This window comes from Neocloeon triangulifer, unplaced genomic scaffold (assembly GCF_031216515.1).
Source record: "Neocloeon triangulifer isolate White Clay Creek 2 clone unplaced genomic scaffold, ASM3121651v1 ptg000003l, whole genome shotgun sequence".
Classification (NCBI taxonomy): domain Eukaryota; kingdom Metazoa; phylum Arthropoda; class Insecta; order Ephemeroptera; family Baetidae; genus Neocloeon; species Neocloeon triangulifer.
In genome coordinates this window covers 11,408,112-11,425,292 of record NW_026775546.1, presented here as the reverse complement: position 1 = coordinate 11,425,292, position 17,181 = coordinate 11,408,112, and the positions used below count along the sequence as shown (strand labels likewise).

The window sequence follows — 17,181 nt, the reverse complement described above, 5'->3', positions numbered from 1 at the left end:
ATCATTTTTATATCAATGCTTAGAAAAATACAAAAAATAAAAAGAAAAAAAAGTTCCTTTAAGATTAATTGTAAGAGTTAAACAAAATTAAAGGAGACATCAATAAGGGAAAAAACTATATTTTTAGATAATTATGTATAATCTTTTTCATTAAAAAATCGTCAGATTTATTTCCTTCCTATTACTATATACTCTTAGAAAATTCCGTATCAGATGAAAAAGTAAAGATTTCACCATCAGTACTCTTATTGTCAGTACAACCCCCTCCCGCTTCCAGCCGCTTGAACATTGATCATCCAGCACATGAGTCATTTTTCAGCCGCAGTATGTTTTTGTTTACCCATCCAGGGTGCACGTGTTTTTTTTACTTATTGTGTGTGCATCGCGTGTGTTTATTCGCAATTAATTTTAAATCGTGGATTTATGATCGCGAGAAATGTGCGAAAGTGACAGAATATTGGGTGGACATTGACATTGCACTGCTGGAATTTGGCACAAGGTCGAATAAAATGGAATCTTTTCTTGTCGTCGCCTGGATGCTTTTCATCAAGAAAGAATGCAGTAGAGAATAAGGCGAATGAATCAGATCAGCATTCAGCAGCACAACATTAAAAAGGTAAGTTCTTCTTTGGAAAAATTTATTCTACGTGAAAATTTCTTGCATATTTCTACAACAAGATTTGGGAAAAAATCCCACGAAATAGTTTTAAATTTTAACAATTATTGTACATTAAAATTCCATTTTAGTAAAAATTAAAAAAAATAAATAAAAGGGAAGGAACAAAATACAACTGATTTATGTGCTTTTGTTTGCCTCTAAAAATTAATTAATCGATCGCTGTAAAAGTCAATCACCTAACATTTTTGCGACAAAAATGGTTTTCTTTTATCTTTATGGTTAAAACACAAATTTTTATAATTAAAAATTTGGAATCATTTAATGTATTATAAGAATTTTAAATTACATTTCTAGTAATTATATTTTGAAAAAATTTTCTTTTCGTTATAAATATGTGGATGGATCATTGAAAGCAATTTAAATAAAATAACACTATACCTTTTTTTTATCAAGATTAGGGGCAAGCTAAGCTTTAAAAATTACACACATAATTAATTTGAACAGTAAAAATTAAAGAAATAACTGTCAATTTTATTGAAATATATATAATGAGATGTTTTTTTTTTTAAATTATAAACAAATATTCTTAATAAGAGTTTTAAGAAATGTAAAAAATTACATAATTCTGCATTTAAGTTCATCAAATTTTAGTATAAAAGTGTGGCGGTCACAAACAGTTGAAAATTCTTAGTGCTTTTTGTAGTTAAACAAGTTTTTGTCCCACCTGCTGGGCAAGTCAGAAATTGTTGCTCCGTCCCAAATCGTTTCGAACAAAACTGGACAAAAGGCAGCTATGGTCCTGAACATTGTGTAGTAACAAGTGGGATAAATTCCTTGGTAATCAGTCGAGTACTTGAAGGACCTAAGTTTTTGGAAAATTTCTCCACTTTTGACCATATTGCTAACAAATTCACACTCTTTTTCCTTGATGTAAATTTCCTCAAAAACGATGGTTTTCAAGTTGGGTGCTTGGACGATTTGCTGCAGCAGGTTGGTTTGCAGGTCGGACGGTTCATTGGACGTCCATGCGTCGTTGACCAGCTCAAGGGTGAGCGACTCCAATTCCAAGTCCTTCCCTTGAACCATTTTGTTCGTAACAGGCCGGAGGACGTCGAAGCCACCTCTGGCGTGGGCGGACAAGTGCTTGAGGCGAGGACAGGTCAGCAGAACCAGGTTCAGGTCAAACAGGTCGCGGTTCACGTTTACTTCGAGTTTGGTCAGTTTTGAACCCACAATGTCGAGGCACTTCATAACTTCGGCAAAAGTTATTCCCTTCTCACTGGTCAGGTACAGTTCCTCCAGGGCAGGGAAGCGACGAAGGCGATCCGGGTCGGAGATTTCCGGTTCGTCGATCAGGACGGTTCGGACACAGGGAACTTCGCAGTTTTCGGGAAAGTCGAATCCTCCCTTCAATACCAACTGCTCGATTTTCAATTTGGTGCAGCCGGACAGAACGTGGTTTGCTCGAATGTCGCTGTCAGGTTTCTTCGGCTGAGGGAACAAGCCGACCGTCCTCAGGTGGGGCATCTCCTTCATGGTCCGGATGATGATTATTTGCGTCATGACGTAGCTGTAGGGCCTGGTGTGAAAGATGAAATGTTGAAGGTGCTCCAGTTTTGTTAGACTTTCGATGCCGAAGAAATCCTCGTTGTTCATATCGAGTGGAAGCAAACAAACATTCAGGTACCTGAAAATTTTGAACATTCTTTAATGCATTCGGAAAGAAGGCAAATTATTATTGCATCTCATTATAATAATGATGCTTTTAATATTGAAGAAAAATTAACAAAAAGTCGAAAGAAAAGTAAATTTTATTTAAACATCAATAATTTTCATAATAAATCAATTGAAAAATATAAAAATCATGCTTCAGAAAATTAAAAATAGTTTCATAAAATTCTAATTTATTTTAAAAATTGTAAAAAATTATCGAAAAGATCACATTTGTAACAAAATATTTTTTTAAGCCTTAATTGAACTTATTTTAATTACCTGAGCTGTTTCAAATTATCTGCTACAATGTCCAGCCTCATGTTGTCGAAGAGGATGTGAGGGAATTCGAGGTGCTCCAGATTTTTCATCTGAAGAACGCTGGCGAGGGCGTAGATAGGCTTCGGTTGAATCACCCTGTACCTGATTTTCTTCATATTGGGCGCCTCTTCGTACAGCTTTGTCCAAACTCTGTCCTCCAGTTCGTACAACTGGAGCCAGGTCATGTCCGACATATCCTTCAGACCACACGCCCTGAAGTCAAAGGAGGTGGTTTGTTTGTTGATGAGCAGGACAGCCAATTCGCCGGCGAGTTTCTTCTCGTCTATGGTTTTGATGAGTTCGTGCTCCGAGTCGAGGTGGCGGAGAAGCTTCTCTTTCAGTACCAAAGCTGGAGAATTATTATTTTGATCATTAAGCATATTTTTTTTTTATTATTATAATAAGTGCTTACGTAGGCTGCTGATTCTGTTTGTTTTCTTCTCATCAGGGTTAGTTGGATTGGTTTCGTAAGACTTGAAGGAATGCACCACCCTGCTGATGCACATGTCCTGCAGGGTGGGGAAGTTCTTTGCACTGGTGTGTCTCATCCAGGAGCCCTTAGAAGATTCTCTGCTAAATTATAAACAATTAATTTGGGTCAATTCTTGTGTTCAAAATTATATTCATGATTTGAAAATTGCTTAAATGTAAAAATTAAAACATTTATTAAATCTAAAACAGGGATTACTGGCAAAACATGTATTATTTGTTTACAAAATATCATAAAATTAAAAACAAAAATATGAATAAATATTGGTGATTCCAATTTTCTACTTTTTGAATTAAAAAATTGATAATTTTGCATACTGGTAAGCTGTGATTGTGCAGAGAAAATCATCATCCATGTCAGCTGCGTCGTTCTGGCTTCAGTCGAACCTAGAAAATCGTTTACAAAGTAGAAAAAATTTATTAATTCATTAATAAAAAAACGTTACTGGCCAAGCAGATATTTTAATAGCATGCAGGTTTAGAAATTTACCAAAAAAATATTTATTTTTTATTATAGATTATCATTATCAAGATAATTATTTCTAATTTTTTTAAATTTTATAAATTCAATATATAAAAATAATGATTCATCGATAATTTCAACAATTTATGTTTGAAAAAATCAAAATAAACAAACATTTTCCATCCTACTCAGTGATGTAAACAATAAGACAGGACACCTTTATTTTTTGTCCTTCTGCTGCTCAAAATTAAGCAATACTTCAAGATAAATATCCTATACTTTAATATAATGAGAATGCAAATTTGAAACACTTGCTTGGTGCAAATATTGTGGAATTAGAGCCAGAAAAAGACAAGTTGTTATTACCCAGATGATTTGCTGTGGCGCGAAAATCCGTCAGCCTGTTTTTCAGGCAGTCCAAAGTTGGTCCAAAGGAGAGGCGATGTTGCCTGTCGCGCTCGCTGCTCGATTGTGAACTTTTGTAGCTGCAAAAGTGCGGGAAGCAACCACGTGGTCTTTATGGAGACCCTCAGGGCTCAATTATAGGCCCAAATGTACAGCTTTGCCACGGCTGCCGCGAAAATGAAGACGATTCATTCATTGTTGGCCGAGTGATTCATATATTATGGCGTCGGCTTTACACGCGGCTTGAATTATAATTTAATTAATTTTAAATTACTGAACAAACTATTTCTGACGCAGTCTTCCTGACTTCCGACTTCCATTAAATTTGGTCATTAAATTTTTTTAAGCTTCCATCTTCTCCATTAAATTTCAATTATTTTAATTGTCTCTATGCACTTTATAAATTTATAAAAAACTCTTCAAAAGCTGGCAGTGAATTATCTATTTTCAAGGGGTATAAAATTTTAACTGTGGGCATAAATATGAAATATGCCAAATGCCATCATATTTTTAATTATCTATAGTTTTAAATTTATTTTTCGCCAACAATGTATATGCAAAAATACAAATTATATTATTTAATTATTACAAATTATCATATAATGTCATGTCACGTATTCTTGGTTCACAGCAATTAAGGGAGGACGTAGAAAGATTTTTAATTTATAAAATTATACTTCGGCTGGGGAATGATCAATAAAATATTTCCCACATTTTCTACTCTCCTGCTGTTATCTTCGTCATAATGTTAAACAATGTCAGCAAAAAGTCAGGAAACGTCAGGGTGACGCCGTCCAACGAGTCGTCCAGTGCTTGGGAAGTTTTATGATACAAATTTTTAAATTAAAGTTTTACTGCGTCAACATTTCCATTCGCTCCGCTCACCTTCCGCTGGCAATATTATTTAATAAAAACATCGAGAGCTGGTGATATATCATATATCATATTTTGACACAAAGGAAGTAGCGTAAATCAAAATGGTTTCGCCATAGGTTATAGACTGTATTCGCAATTGAATGTTGACTTGACATCGGATGACGAAGCACGCGAAAAATGCAGTTCTCCTCGACGTCAAAGATTTTATTGATTTTCATCTTATTGAAGGTGGGAGGTGTAAATTTTTTTAGAGATACTCATTTTACTTTATTAGACCGCGAGAAATGCTAATATATTATGAGAAAAATGCAAAAGCCTAACCTGGCCGCCATATTAAAATTGCATGACGTTTTAAGTTAGCATATTTGCCACGTTAGTCTTTTGGGTATGCTTAATTTTAATGATAATTTATTGATTTTCAATTAGATCTTGATGGTGGAAACTCTATCAAAAAATGTGGAAAAACTGGATCGAATGAAAAGTAATGATTGCATTTTTTTATAAAAAGAGTTTATTTTATTTTAATGACGTATTGCATAACTCTCGCAGGTTCCCGGGCAGAGAAAACAAAAAACGCAAGGCGTTACATAGTTAAATGCTGTGGAAAATATTCGTGCAGTGAGGGGAGGAAGCGAAATTCAACGCAAATAAACTCGCAAAATAATCTGGACAAGTCAAAATTAGGATCTGGTTCCGAAATGTACAATAGAAATTCAAACTCCAAAATTGACCAGGCAAGACTTCTGCTTTGTTAATTAATCTATCTAATACCGGATCACAAGGTGGGGAAAAGTGGCCAAAATAATGGAAATACCGCTGTTGGGGGTGGACAAATTATTTCAAATGAGGGTCAAGGGAATTCTCTTACCACAAGCAGCAATGACGCAATAGCTGCCGACCAAACAAGTTAAATACGTCAGATTATGAAAAGTCAACAAGTTTTATGAATATTTTATCAGATGTCCAGGGAATGTCGCAAAATGCAAACTCCGACGGAAGTATTGACCCAATTGCAGGTGCCACAATGGGGCTGAATTCTGGAGATGCTGGTTCATCCGGAACTAGCAATCCAAGTGACCCGTTGGCTCCTTTGCCAATTGGCGGTGCTGGCGGCTCGTTCGAAACAAGCACCTCTGACCCCAATATCGTTGGCTCTGATTTGAATGGATTAAATAATCCAAGTCTTCCATCTTTTGGAAACGGCTCAAAAAATCTCGCCACGACTAATGGGCCGGGTTTAAGTTCTCAGCAGAAAATTTCCCAGCAAACAACATCCCAGCAGAAAGTTGTTCAGCAAACATCACTTCCTTCAGCCCTGCAAACTAATTTGAGCACCAGAGCCCCTTCATCAGTTATTCCGAATTCAAATAATAGTTCAGGTTCCTCCACCTCCGTCGTTCCTTTAGCGAGTGGAATCAATGGAAGTACTGGAATAACCGGAGTGACCGTTTCGAAAGGAGGGACAGTAACAACTGTTAAGACAACCCAAGCGCAAGGGATGACCAATACGACCGTGAAGGTGTTGCCGGTCATTGGAATGAACCTGACCAATACGGTTACTTTAATTACGATTTGTATAATTATATACACTTCAATGCAAATTTAGACAGCGACCCAAAATTTGATCAAGTGCGCTAATTTCATCCAAGCCAACACTGATGTGAAATCCAAACATATTTTATAATAAACCTCCATTTATTTTTTTCAATAACAGTACGAAAGTTACTTGAACGCTGTCGAAGTAGCAAGTAAGCATGAATTGAATTATTTAATTATCCATTATTTCATAAAAATTAATAAGGGGCAAAAAATGAAACTTCGACAACCACAACTAAGGCGCCTGGCACTTTAATACCTGCTTGCGGAAGGGTGTATTTTTTTGGAAAAAATCCAGTACGATATAGCTAGGAAAAATAAAAAGGGTTTAATTATATTATTTTCCACCTGCAGTACAATGTTCTTCAGGCGTCAAAAGCCTGCATGAGTCGAGGTATGGCTTTGCTAGCTTTGGAGACTCTGGATGAAAAGAGTTGTCTGCTCTCGATTGCGTCAAGTAAATAAAAATTGAAATAATATTGAATTAAATTTTTTTTAATGTAGAAGTAATTACGATGGCTACTAAATATTGGACGACAATTTCAAATGAGGGGGTTGACCTAAGCACCTACTATCAGTGCTCTTCAAACTTTTCGCAATCTTTCCCCGATGAGTTCAGAAATATTGAGCATTGGGCTTCAACGTCTGTTAAAGATCCCAATCAACAAAGATGCCTCGGTTTTACATTTAACACCACTGTAAACGGCACACGTGGCTTTTTTCACGAGGACTGCAAATTAGGAACCATGCCGTATATTTGCGAAGTAAAAAAAATGTAAATATTCCATCGCAATTTATAAAACAAAATCACAGCCATTAGGTCAACAATCAACTTGCCCTACGCAGTGCAAAGCAAACGTATGAAATTTGAAACAAAAATACTCCCTGATTTTATTTTAAATACAAATTTCAGCCTGCTGTGTTTGAACCCGACGGAAAATTAAAAAGTAAAATTTAAAAAAATTTATTTTATTTAATTTTAAATTTTTTTTGCATTATAAGATGCCGCCAGCTATGGTTACTGGAATGAATCTTGTGGGAAAAAATACTTGTTTGGCAACAAATTGGTGTGTAAAAACAATTGAAAATAAATTAAAAAGTTGTTAATTCATAAATTCAGCTCAATTGGGATGAAAACTGGGACATGTGCTGTAGCTTAGGCATGCAGCCAGTCGCAATCGAGTCGGAAGAAGAGCAGAAATGCTTGAGCAATTTGACCGCGACCGACTGGAAGTACAACTTCAACTACTGGACCGGTGGCACTCAAAGGGGGTGCTTTGGACAGTGGCGGTGGTGCGGATCAGGCTCGTCCGTGATCAAAAGCGGAATTCGCTGGGCACCAGGCCAGCCTGACAATTTGAAAGGAAATCAGTCGTGTTTGCACATGCAGATTTCCAAAGATGTTACCCTTGGATTGGGAGTGACTGATAGAAATTGCACTGACAATTACGTTTTTGCTTGCCAGGTTTTATTAAAAACTAATTTTATTAAAAGTAAATAAAAATGCACTAAAAAATAGGGATCTCCTAAAATGGACCTTCCGTGCGATGAGCCCGAGTGTCCTAACGGCAAATGTACTCGGAATGTAATTTTGCAATAATATTGAAAATAATATTTTTGTATCACGAAAATAAAAATTTATATAGGCAACGCTTTTCAGCGGCAATAATCTTATAAGTCAGTGACACATGAAATATATTTTTTTGTGTGATTAAATTTACTAATTTTTCAGATTTTAATAATTATGGCATCTGGACATCTGGCTGCAATAGACACTTCTTGTTTTCAAAAGATAAGGTATAAATAAATCAAAATTGATAAAATTTACCCCTTTTTTCAATAAGTGGTAAGATGAATAAGCATTGGAAACTTTAACATTTTAAAAACCAAGTTAAAAATTCAAAATCAAATCAAATTTATTTTCAATGACGTAGGTTTCCTGGAAAAATGCCCGCGATAATTGTTGTCAAATTGGAATGACAGTCGTTTCCGTTGAGTCGATTTTCAAACATCAGTGCCTAGTAGAAGGCTTAGCAGGCAATTTTTTTTCCTTTACTAAAAATTCAATTTATATCTTATGTAAAAGAATACAACAAAACGTTCGGCTTCAAATACTGGACTTCTGGCACCGACACCCTGTGTCCTGGAAAGTACCATTGGTGCTCGAACGACTTTCCGTTCAGACAAGAGCAGGTGAACTGGGAAAGCGGAAGTCCGAAGGCCGCCGGAGGTTGCGTTTATATGATTCCGTCAGAGAGCGTCAACACGACTGTTTACGGCACCACCGATTGCGGTGATTTGATGCAATACGTTTGCGAAGTAAGAATAAAAGGATAGAAATATTTGAAAAGGGCATAAATTTCTGAAAAAAGGTCCGGGAGCAAGGCACAGCACCGACGTCGCTTGTTGAGGAGTGTGAAGCCATGCATAACCCGTCCTTTGGTATAGAATTATAAATTTTTTCTGTGGACTTTTTTTTAAACTTCATAATTTTTTTTTAATCAGGTGATGAAAAAGAAATTCCTAGTTTTCCAGCTAATTTTAGCTTTTCATCTCAAAACATAAAAGTATTAAATAAAAAAATATTAAAATTGGTAATTTTTAAGGGCAAATATCCTTTTTTTAATTAGTGCTTTACAAAATGTGTTGGTGAGCAGAAAAAATTAGTATGTATAAAAGAAGATAAAATGCTGCTGAAATTGTAATTCTATAATTTAAATCAAAAGTTCTTCAACAATGCAGTGAAACCTGTGCCCACTATTCGCCTGATCGAAACTGTCACGCAGAACAACATTGAAGAAATGCAAAGTGGATTTCAAACTTACAAAACTTGCACAAAACTTGGTGTGTCTTAATTTTTTTTTTTATTTGTCACTATTGTTAATTTTTTATGAAGTCCGTGAAAACGAGTGCGACACAGCGGCTGACATTTTCAGCTGCGGTTACGAAAATTCCGGGAGTTTGGTGTCCACAATGATGGACGTCGACAGGCTGAATACAACAATTGTATGTGGCAACTTAATTGGCCTTATCTTTTGTGTAAAAACTATTTCAGTACTACCCTCCTGTCCCATGCACCGTTCGAAGACGAAAGTGTTTAAATGTTGGTCTCACGTGCGACATTGATGTGAGGCAAACTTATTAAATTATTATTTAAATTTCAAAAAAAAAATGCGTTCAGACTGCTCGTCAAACTGACCTCATGACCAATAAGAAAAGTAAAAAATTGCAAACTTAAAATTTAAATAAAAAAATTAATTTTTTTTATTTTTGTCGCGTGAAGATGGCGTTGGAAAATTAATAAATTTGAAAACCAGCCTTCGAGATGTATTTTGGGCCAATCCAAACTACACAGCTGGAGCTGTGGTCAGTAAAAAGTGATGTTATGTTTGGCACAACAACATACTTGATAAAAATTAATAATTTCTAATTGTATTGAATTGAATTGGAAAACTAATATTTTTCAATCAAACATTCCAACTCATATTTTTCAGGGAAAAAAACATACCATATTTTAATTCTGGTACTTTCCAATTCCCTAAGGAAACTTTTAAAATTTTCTCCCTGACTTTTCCGGCTTCACCATTTTGAAACTTATTTTCCCAATAGGATTTTAAATATGCCTACCAGTACTGCTGCAGTCTTGGAATGGATCTGTGGCGGCCCAAGAATTTGGCAGAAATGCGTGAACTTACAGTTGCCGTCGGATGTAATTTCTAAATTAAAAATACATTGTTATCCCTTATAAAAAGAGCTAATCCGTTTGCAGTAACGGCGACATATTCAGTGATTGGATTTTCAAAGTACTTGAATGCAACCCACGAGGTTTGGTGCGATACAGGCACAGTGGTTGAAGTTCCAAACGTCACCCCGCCATACCCAGGCTACATTTGCCAAGACTCCGCTCTTGTTGGCGTTATCGCCATTTACGGAACTTCATCAATAGTAGTCAGACCTTTAGCATCCCCATTCAATACCTTCACATGTCAACCACGTTAAAGTTTTATCAAAATTTTGAAAACTTGTATTGCAAATTTTGACTATCAAAATAACAATTTTTTTTGTTGATTACGCTGAAGTGCAGAATAATTTGTTGTTTTAATGCAATGGATCTGTGTGCTGCTCACAAAAAAATGGTAGGAGGTTCCATAAAATTAAAAAAAGGTTACGCAGCGCTTCTGTTAATTTTAATTTTTCCTCTTCTCTCTGGTCGTGGTCACCGGTAATAACTCAATATAAATTTTAGATTTAAAAAAAGTACCATTTAATTGAACACAGTTTTTCATTGTAAAGGGATTAAAGGGTGATAAGTTTTGATTGTTTTTTCTTTACATGCAAAATAAATTTTCTCAAAATTACAAATTTTCTGTGTTACTAATTTTATGACTAACATATATTATAACAAATATTAAATCCACATTACAGCAATAAACCCCTGTTCGTCTGTTATTCTGAAAAAGTATGATCATTATTTTTGGTGAAACTTTCGAAATGTGCACAAGCGAAATTCTGATTTATTAAACTCTAAACGAGTCACAACTCACAGCAGCTCTCGCTTACAATTAGTTCGTCTCATCTCCCATCTCTCCTCATCATCAGGATTCTCTGCAAAACAAGTCGACACTCAACGTACACACGCTTTTGAAATGGTTAGTCTTGATTCAAATTTATGCTAATGAAGATGAGGCCAAATAAATAACAATCCATAATGTAACAAAAAAATAATTAGTATCAATTTGCAATCTCATCAAACAATTGATAAAAAAATTTTAAATCCTTTTTTAACGCAGCGAAATCTTAACGAAATTCATAAAGTGTAATCGTTGATTTGTTTTCATGAGACATTGCTAATATGATTCTATTAGAAAGATTTTTGTTCAATGAGATGAAAGAAAAGGTGCCAGTGTTTTAAGAAAGAAACATTTAACAGTTCTTCTTAAGCACTCGAAAGGAAAAAAATTTGGAATTTTTTAATTTTGTCAGTTTTGCCAAATTTCCAAATCAGCAAACGTGGCGTACGAATTGAACTCATTAAGGTGGGCAGGTATTAAATATAGAGGCCGATTTTTTTTGCGTTAAAAAACTAAAATTAACAAGCTTAAAAAATTTGGCTGTAAAATATTTCAATTTTGCAAATTCATGTTGATATGCAAGTATCCATATTTTTCAAAATATGAAGCTAAGTTTCTACAAAAGAAATTTACTTACAGCTCATGCATTAGTAACGTGTGCTAAAATGGATATTTATCTAAATTATAAAAAAATTGTATTGATAAAAATTGCATAACTTGTGGGTTCACCGCGTCGGCAGCGTCTCTCTTGATGTTGTTGATGATAAAAGGCAAGGGCAAACTAACACACTCATATAAGCTAAAAAAATTAGCAGTAAATTAAATTATTTTCTTTTTACAGTATGAATTAAGATCATGAAATGAGAAATTTCAAGTTATTGATTATCTTTTTTAACACAAAATAATGAAACTTTTGTAATACTGATGTATTATATCATTTGACACTCTTGATATACATGCAGCAAGGGTGGATGTAGAGAGAGAGAGAGAGCTTTTTGGTTTATAAAATTTAAATTCATCTAAGCAATGATTAATAGAAATATTTCCCACGCTTGAATACACCTGCTGTTATATTCTTCACAGTGTTAAAAAAATGTCAGCCAAAAGTCAGGAAACGTCAGGGTGATGCCAACTAGTCGTCAAACGGCAGGAAGTTTCCCAGTACAACTTTTAAATCATAGTTTTCCTGCATCAATATTTTCATTCGATCTCATCTTCCAGTTGCAAAATTATTTCATCAAAACAGTGATATACTATATCATATGATTCTATGTCACTTTTGAAAGAAAGGAAGTAACATAAATCAAAATGGTTTCGCTACTAGAGTGTGCATACTTACAATTGAATGTTGAGCCCTGATGGCGCCTCGTGAAAAAATCAGATCTGCTCCACGGCAAGAGGTTTTATTAATTTTCATCTTATTGAAGGTGGGAGGTTTCAATTGATTTAAGGAAAACCATTTTTGTACATTATTCCACTGTGAGAAATGACATATGAGAAAAATCAATTCAAAAGTCTACCCTGGCTCAGGTTTATTTTGTCCACTATCATAATTGCATGGCGATTGATTTAAGCCTCTGTGCCGCCAATTAAACATTTTGCGTCTCCCCATATTATGAATCATCAAACAAAATTGATTCACAAATTTTATTTATCTATCGACCTAGGTACACAATCTATACTGCAATCTATACAGAAATGTTACATGATCTTTTATTTTGGAAATGAAGAAAGTCAGGCTTTCCCTTGTTGTAAAAAATTGTTTTTATTCATTTACAACGCCGACTTTCTTCATTCAAAGTGATGTTTTTCTGTTTGAGTTGCACGCGCGTGCTAGATTTGTTTTGCTGCTTTCCTTATACATTTTATATACTGTTGTTTTTGCAAACGTCGTTGCACCAAATTTAAAACCGTAGAAAATTTTTAAGCAATATAAACAAAAAATTGGATCTTCCAAAATCCGCGTTGAAAAACAAAAATTCATGCTACTTATAGTTATTGTTGAATTGAATATTATTTTCATTTTAAGACAATTTTTTTTTGTAAAACTATAAATGCAACGCATGTTTATTAATCTTTTCTTGTTGAAATCCATGAATTTGCCGAAAATTTTATTAACAAAGATGCGTTAATCCCAAAACTTAACCTTTAGCCTTTTGATAACCTTTTTTCAGAGGAATTATTAAATATTTATTGAAAAGGCCATAATATTATTTTGATAATATCTGCGTTCTATAGGTTTGACACTAAACAACCAAATAATATGTTATCAGAAGCTTCTTAATAAATAATTTAACAATTTAAAGTATTAAATTATTACTCTCAGAGTCCAAGCAAATGCAATAAATTCTGAAGCCATTATTCAGCTATAAAGAGAAACGCAAAATTAATTTTCTTAGCTTTTCTCTTTTTCACGTTTAGCCTACTGCACCCCTCATATGTTGTGTGAATTAGCTGTAATACCCAACTGTGACTCTGGCCAGAAGATAAAAAAAAATTATCTATAACAAGCCTCATAATAATTAGCCAGATATTAAAGAAGTACAACTGTAGCATTTTTTTTTATCATCATGTTTATTTGTGCAGAAAAATCTGTACAGTCAGATTGATAACTAGGATAATTTATGGATAGTGGTATTACAAATTTAGTTTATTGCAAACCAAAATGATAATAAGAAGTTGCAAGTAAGGGGTTTGCATATGATTATACTGACTGATTATTTAATTGCTTAATAAATTATTAATGGGTAATTGTTCAGTAATTTCTATTGTGTAAATTATTATGATTAATTTGTAATTGTTTAAAACAATGTAAGTTGGCTTACACACGGGCTTTATTGTATTCACAACAATTCTGGCTGGATAGGGTAAATTCACTGGCTCGAAATTGTCCGTATAGTGTCACTTAAAAATCAACAAATGGGAGCGGTGTTCCCTGGGTAGGCCGGCAGGCTGCCCTGGAAACGTCCTTGCTGGGAACCCGGACGGCTCCCTGCAGGTCGGCGGCGGCTCTCGGCGCGGCCGGGGCCCACGGCGTGCGGGTCTCTGGCGGCGGACGTTCGGACGCCTTCGTCCGAGCGCTCGCTGGCGGCGTGCCACGTCGGCGCCCGATTCCTCGGACAGGAAGGAGCTGGCAAAACTGCTCCGTACGGCTTCGGACGGCTCGGCCACACCCCGGACAGTACGATGGACACAGGCGTGCCGCTCGAGGGGCTCGGGACGCGGTCGGCCTTCCGGCTGTCCTCGGACGAGACAGCGTCGGGACGAGACAGCGGTCGGGGCCTTGGGACGGCTCGGACGAGTGCGAAGGGTTCGGACGGGTGTCCGAAACTGCACTGGAAGTCCAGGTGTCCTCGGATTTCTCTGAGGTCTGTCAGCCTTCTGCATCGAGCCAGCGGACGGAGCGCCTTTTATAGCGCGGGTAGCAGCCCTGGGAGGGTCGTGCAAAACCCACCCACCCATTTGATTTACATTGAGAACTTTCTAGATGCATCTAGAAAGTTCTGTGAATCTGCAGTTGAATTCTAAAATGCCTTTATAAATTCCCTTGAAGTGAATTGGAATCCCATGAATTGTACAAGCTAATTCCAATTGAATTTATAATAATTATTTGTAAATTTAAAGCTACTTTAAATTTAAAATAAATGCAAGATTTATTTGTAAGAATTCAACTTAAAACAATTGCCAGAAATTAAAAAATAATAATTAAAAAGAAAGCCCTTAAAAAATGAATTTAATTGTAAGCCGAAAATTAATTGAATAATAATAATAAAAAAAAACAATGAAGTTCTCCGATGACACAGCCACAGTCAAAACAAACAAATTAAGAGAGGACTAAAATAATTATTCCACACCAAATCCCCCTCTTTTGACTGGCGGCTGTGGTCAGCTGTGACTGGATGATCTCCAGGACGATTGCCAGGACGACGTACTGCACGTAGACTGTCCAGATCCTGAGCTGGCGCTGTCCTCAAGGAAAAACGTCGTGGGCACCATAATCACGCGTGAATCCGGCCTTGTTGTTGTTGTTGTTGTTCGCATGCGGCGAGGGCGAGGTCTTAGTCCTTTGTGCGCTGATTTTTCCTTCTCCCTCTCCTGGCTTGATGGCGAACTTGGTTGTGGCGCCACTCTCATCTCTCTCCTGCTGATTTTTCTTCCCCCTCTTGTGAAAAGTTCATTGACTTTTTGGCCGCCACAGATAACAGCTGGCCCACGTTGTTTATTTGCCGCACTCGTTGTGGTTTTTTGTGTGGGAGTTTTAATGGCAAATTCGGCCTTATCTGTCGGTTGTCTGCGTTGTCGGCGGTGCCGTCGGCGAGTAAATGCATGCTGGGCGATGTGGTCGGCAGGTGGGGTAAGTTTTGGCTGTATTAACCGGCTCAATGCACTCAAGATTTTCTCTTCATTTGCAGAAATTTTGTCTTCGTAAACCTGATTGGACACTGTGCGACACGGCAAGCTCGCTTTAGAAGCCCTTTGTTGTCGTCGCTTGAACCGTCTTTTCCGTCGACGTTTCTCTTTACGAGTCGCAGAAGGGACGTGGTCGTTGCTGGCGGATGGTCGGTGGGTATGGACAATATCCTTTTGGTTTGACGGAGGTGAGAATGGACATGGAGGGTGAGAGGTGGAGTTGCTGGTAAATAAATTTTCTGAAAAAGTTGCACTATTTTCATTCACATTTTCTTCGTTCCCCCTCAGGTTAGAAGGTGCTTTGGATGAACTTGATTCTGTCTGTTCATGGAAATTTGACGGAAATGGTGGAAGCACTGCACCAGGTGGAATGGCTGGCAGCCATTGTTGGGAGGAAAACGGACTGGAGAGTGGAGGAACTGCCGATGAGTATTGCGGACTCGAAGCAGCGGGAAATGGCCCTGGCCAGCGTTGGTTCATTTGAGGGTGGCTTCTGAAGGCAGCAAGTGGAGGAAAATTTTGTTGTTGAGGGAAACAGTGTTGGTGAGTTTGCCTATTTTCCTGCTGGAAGTCTTCATTTAATCTATCTTTAATGTGTTTGGCAGTTTCTTCAACGAGAATGGCGATTTTGCGTGCCTCAAGAATTGATTTTGGCTGCCGGATGTACACCTGCCAATAAAAGTCGACTCGTAGGCCACGGATGAAAATGCGCAGAAACTCCTCTTCTCTGACCTCAAAGTTTTGTTTTAAACTTAATCCAACAATTAGTTGCTCCTGGTGCCACAATTTGTCTGCCAGCCCTCTCAATCGTAGGTAAAATTCCTCTGAACTTTCCCCCTCAAGCTGACAGGCTTTTACAAATTTTCTGTGCAATTGCAGGGTGCTTACTGGCGGCTCAAATTCGTCTTGAAAAACCTTCTGGAGTGAGGAGAAGTTGCTGATGGTGGCCTCGTCAAGATGCTTAACAAACTCCCTTGCTCGTCCAGAAGTGCGGAAAAGTAACAACCACCACACATCTTTTGGCTGCAGTTGTTGGTAGGTGAAAAATCCAGCAATGCTGATAAGAAAATCCTCCAGCAATATTTTGTCTCCAGAGAATACAGGGATTAATGTCAAGTCCAACTTGGGTTGAAAATATTGCCCATTTTGTGTCTGGTTGGACAATTGTGTAGTGTGTAGTGATGTTGCCCTGTTTTCTGTTTGTTTGTATAATCTGTCATAAAATATTTGCTGACCAGTTTTCCTTTCAGGTCCCTCTGTGAGTACGTCTGGTTTTGGCGCCTCGTCGTGATTGATGTGGGACACTGGGTGTTCAGGCAGCAGTTGGCCAACCTGTGATGCGCCGTCCAAGGGGAGGAGGTGCTCCTGAGGGTGCAGGACATCCACCTGAGTGTACTGCTGGTATTGGCAAGAAAGAAGTGTTTGTTGTTGTTGAAGTGGGAGGGAAATTTGTGCAATTGGGTCGTTGTCGTCCGACTTGTACAGCTGTAGAGTCTTTCCAGGGTCACACCCTCCAGGGTCACACCCCGTTGTTGTCTGCTCAGCAGCCAGGGGTCCAAAATGAATTTGATTTAAAAATAAAGGAGACAGTTGTTCTTTGTCTGCCATTGTATTTTAACAAAATAAAATTGTAAAAATTGTGTAAATTGTAATTTGTTTATTGTGTTTGTCAGTATAATCCCCAGGAGTGCCAGGATCGCCAATTGGTATTACAAATTTAG

At 36.9% G+C, this 17,181-nt stretch overlaps 2 protein-coding genes across 4 annotated transcripts; one reads left to right on the top strand and one right to left on the bottom strand.

The window, feature by feature from the left end:
* Positions 1-1,116: 1,116 nt before the first annotated feature.
* LOC132192458 (uncharacterized) lies at positions 1,117-4,075 on the bottom strand. 3 transcript variants are annotated; one of them, XM_059612430.1, is made up of 5 exons: positions 3,969-4,075; positions 3,458-3,526; positions 3,063-3,223; positions 2,612-2,999; positions 1,117-2,306 (listed from the first exon to the last, which is right to left on the bottom strand). In XM_059612430.1, exons 2-5 carry the CDS (start codon positions 3,493-3,495, stop codon positions 1,307-1,309), a joined length of 1,587 nt encoding a protein of 528 aa, XP_059468413.1. In that variant the 5' UTR covers positions 3,496-3,526; positions 3,969-4,075; the 3' UTR covers positions 1,117-1,306. The 3 variants fall into 3 exon arrangements, with proteins under 3 accessions (XP_059468413.1, XP_059468415.1, XP_059468414.1); XM_059612432.1 differs by having other exon boundaries at positions 3,063-3,220; XM_059612431.1 differs by lacking the exon at positions 3,969-4,075 and adding an exon at positions 3,777-3,840.
* Positions 4,076-5,004: 929 nt separating this feature from the next.
* LOC132192602 (uncharacterized) lies at positions 5,005-9,014 on the top strand. Its single transcript, XM_059612636.1, has 20 exons — positions 5,005-5,111; positions 5,310-5,364; positions 5,433-5,617; positions 5,666-5,789; positions 5,843-6,438; positions 6,490-6,543; positions 6,598-6,631; positions 6,685-6,776; positions 6,834-6,936; positions 6,984-7,243; positions 7,293-7,337; positions 7,393-7,426; positions 7,482-7,546; positions 7,600-7,944; positions 7,999-8,064; positions 8,126-8,156; positions 8,212-8,276; positions 8,414-8,798; positions 8,852-8,921; positions 8,985-9,014. The coding sequence occupies exons 1-18, from the start codon at positions 5,061-5,063 to the stop codon at positions 8,774-8,776; spliced, it is 2,568 nt and encodes an 855-aa protein (XP_059468619.1). The 5' UTR covers positions 5,005-5,060; the 3' UTR covers positions 8,777-8,798; positions 8,852-8,921; positions 8,985-9,014.
* Positions 9,015-17,181: the final 8,167 nt, after the last annotated feature.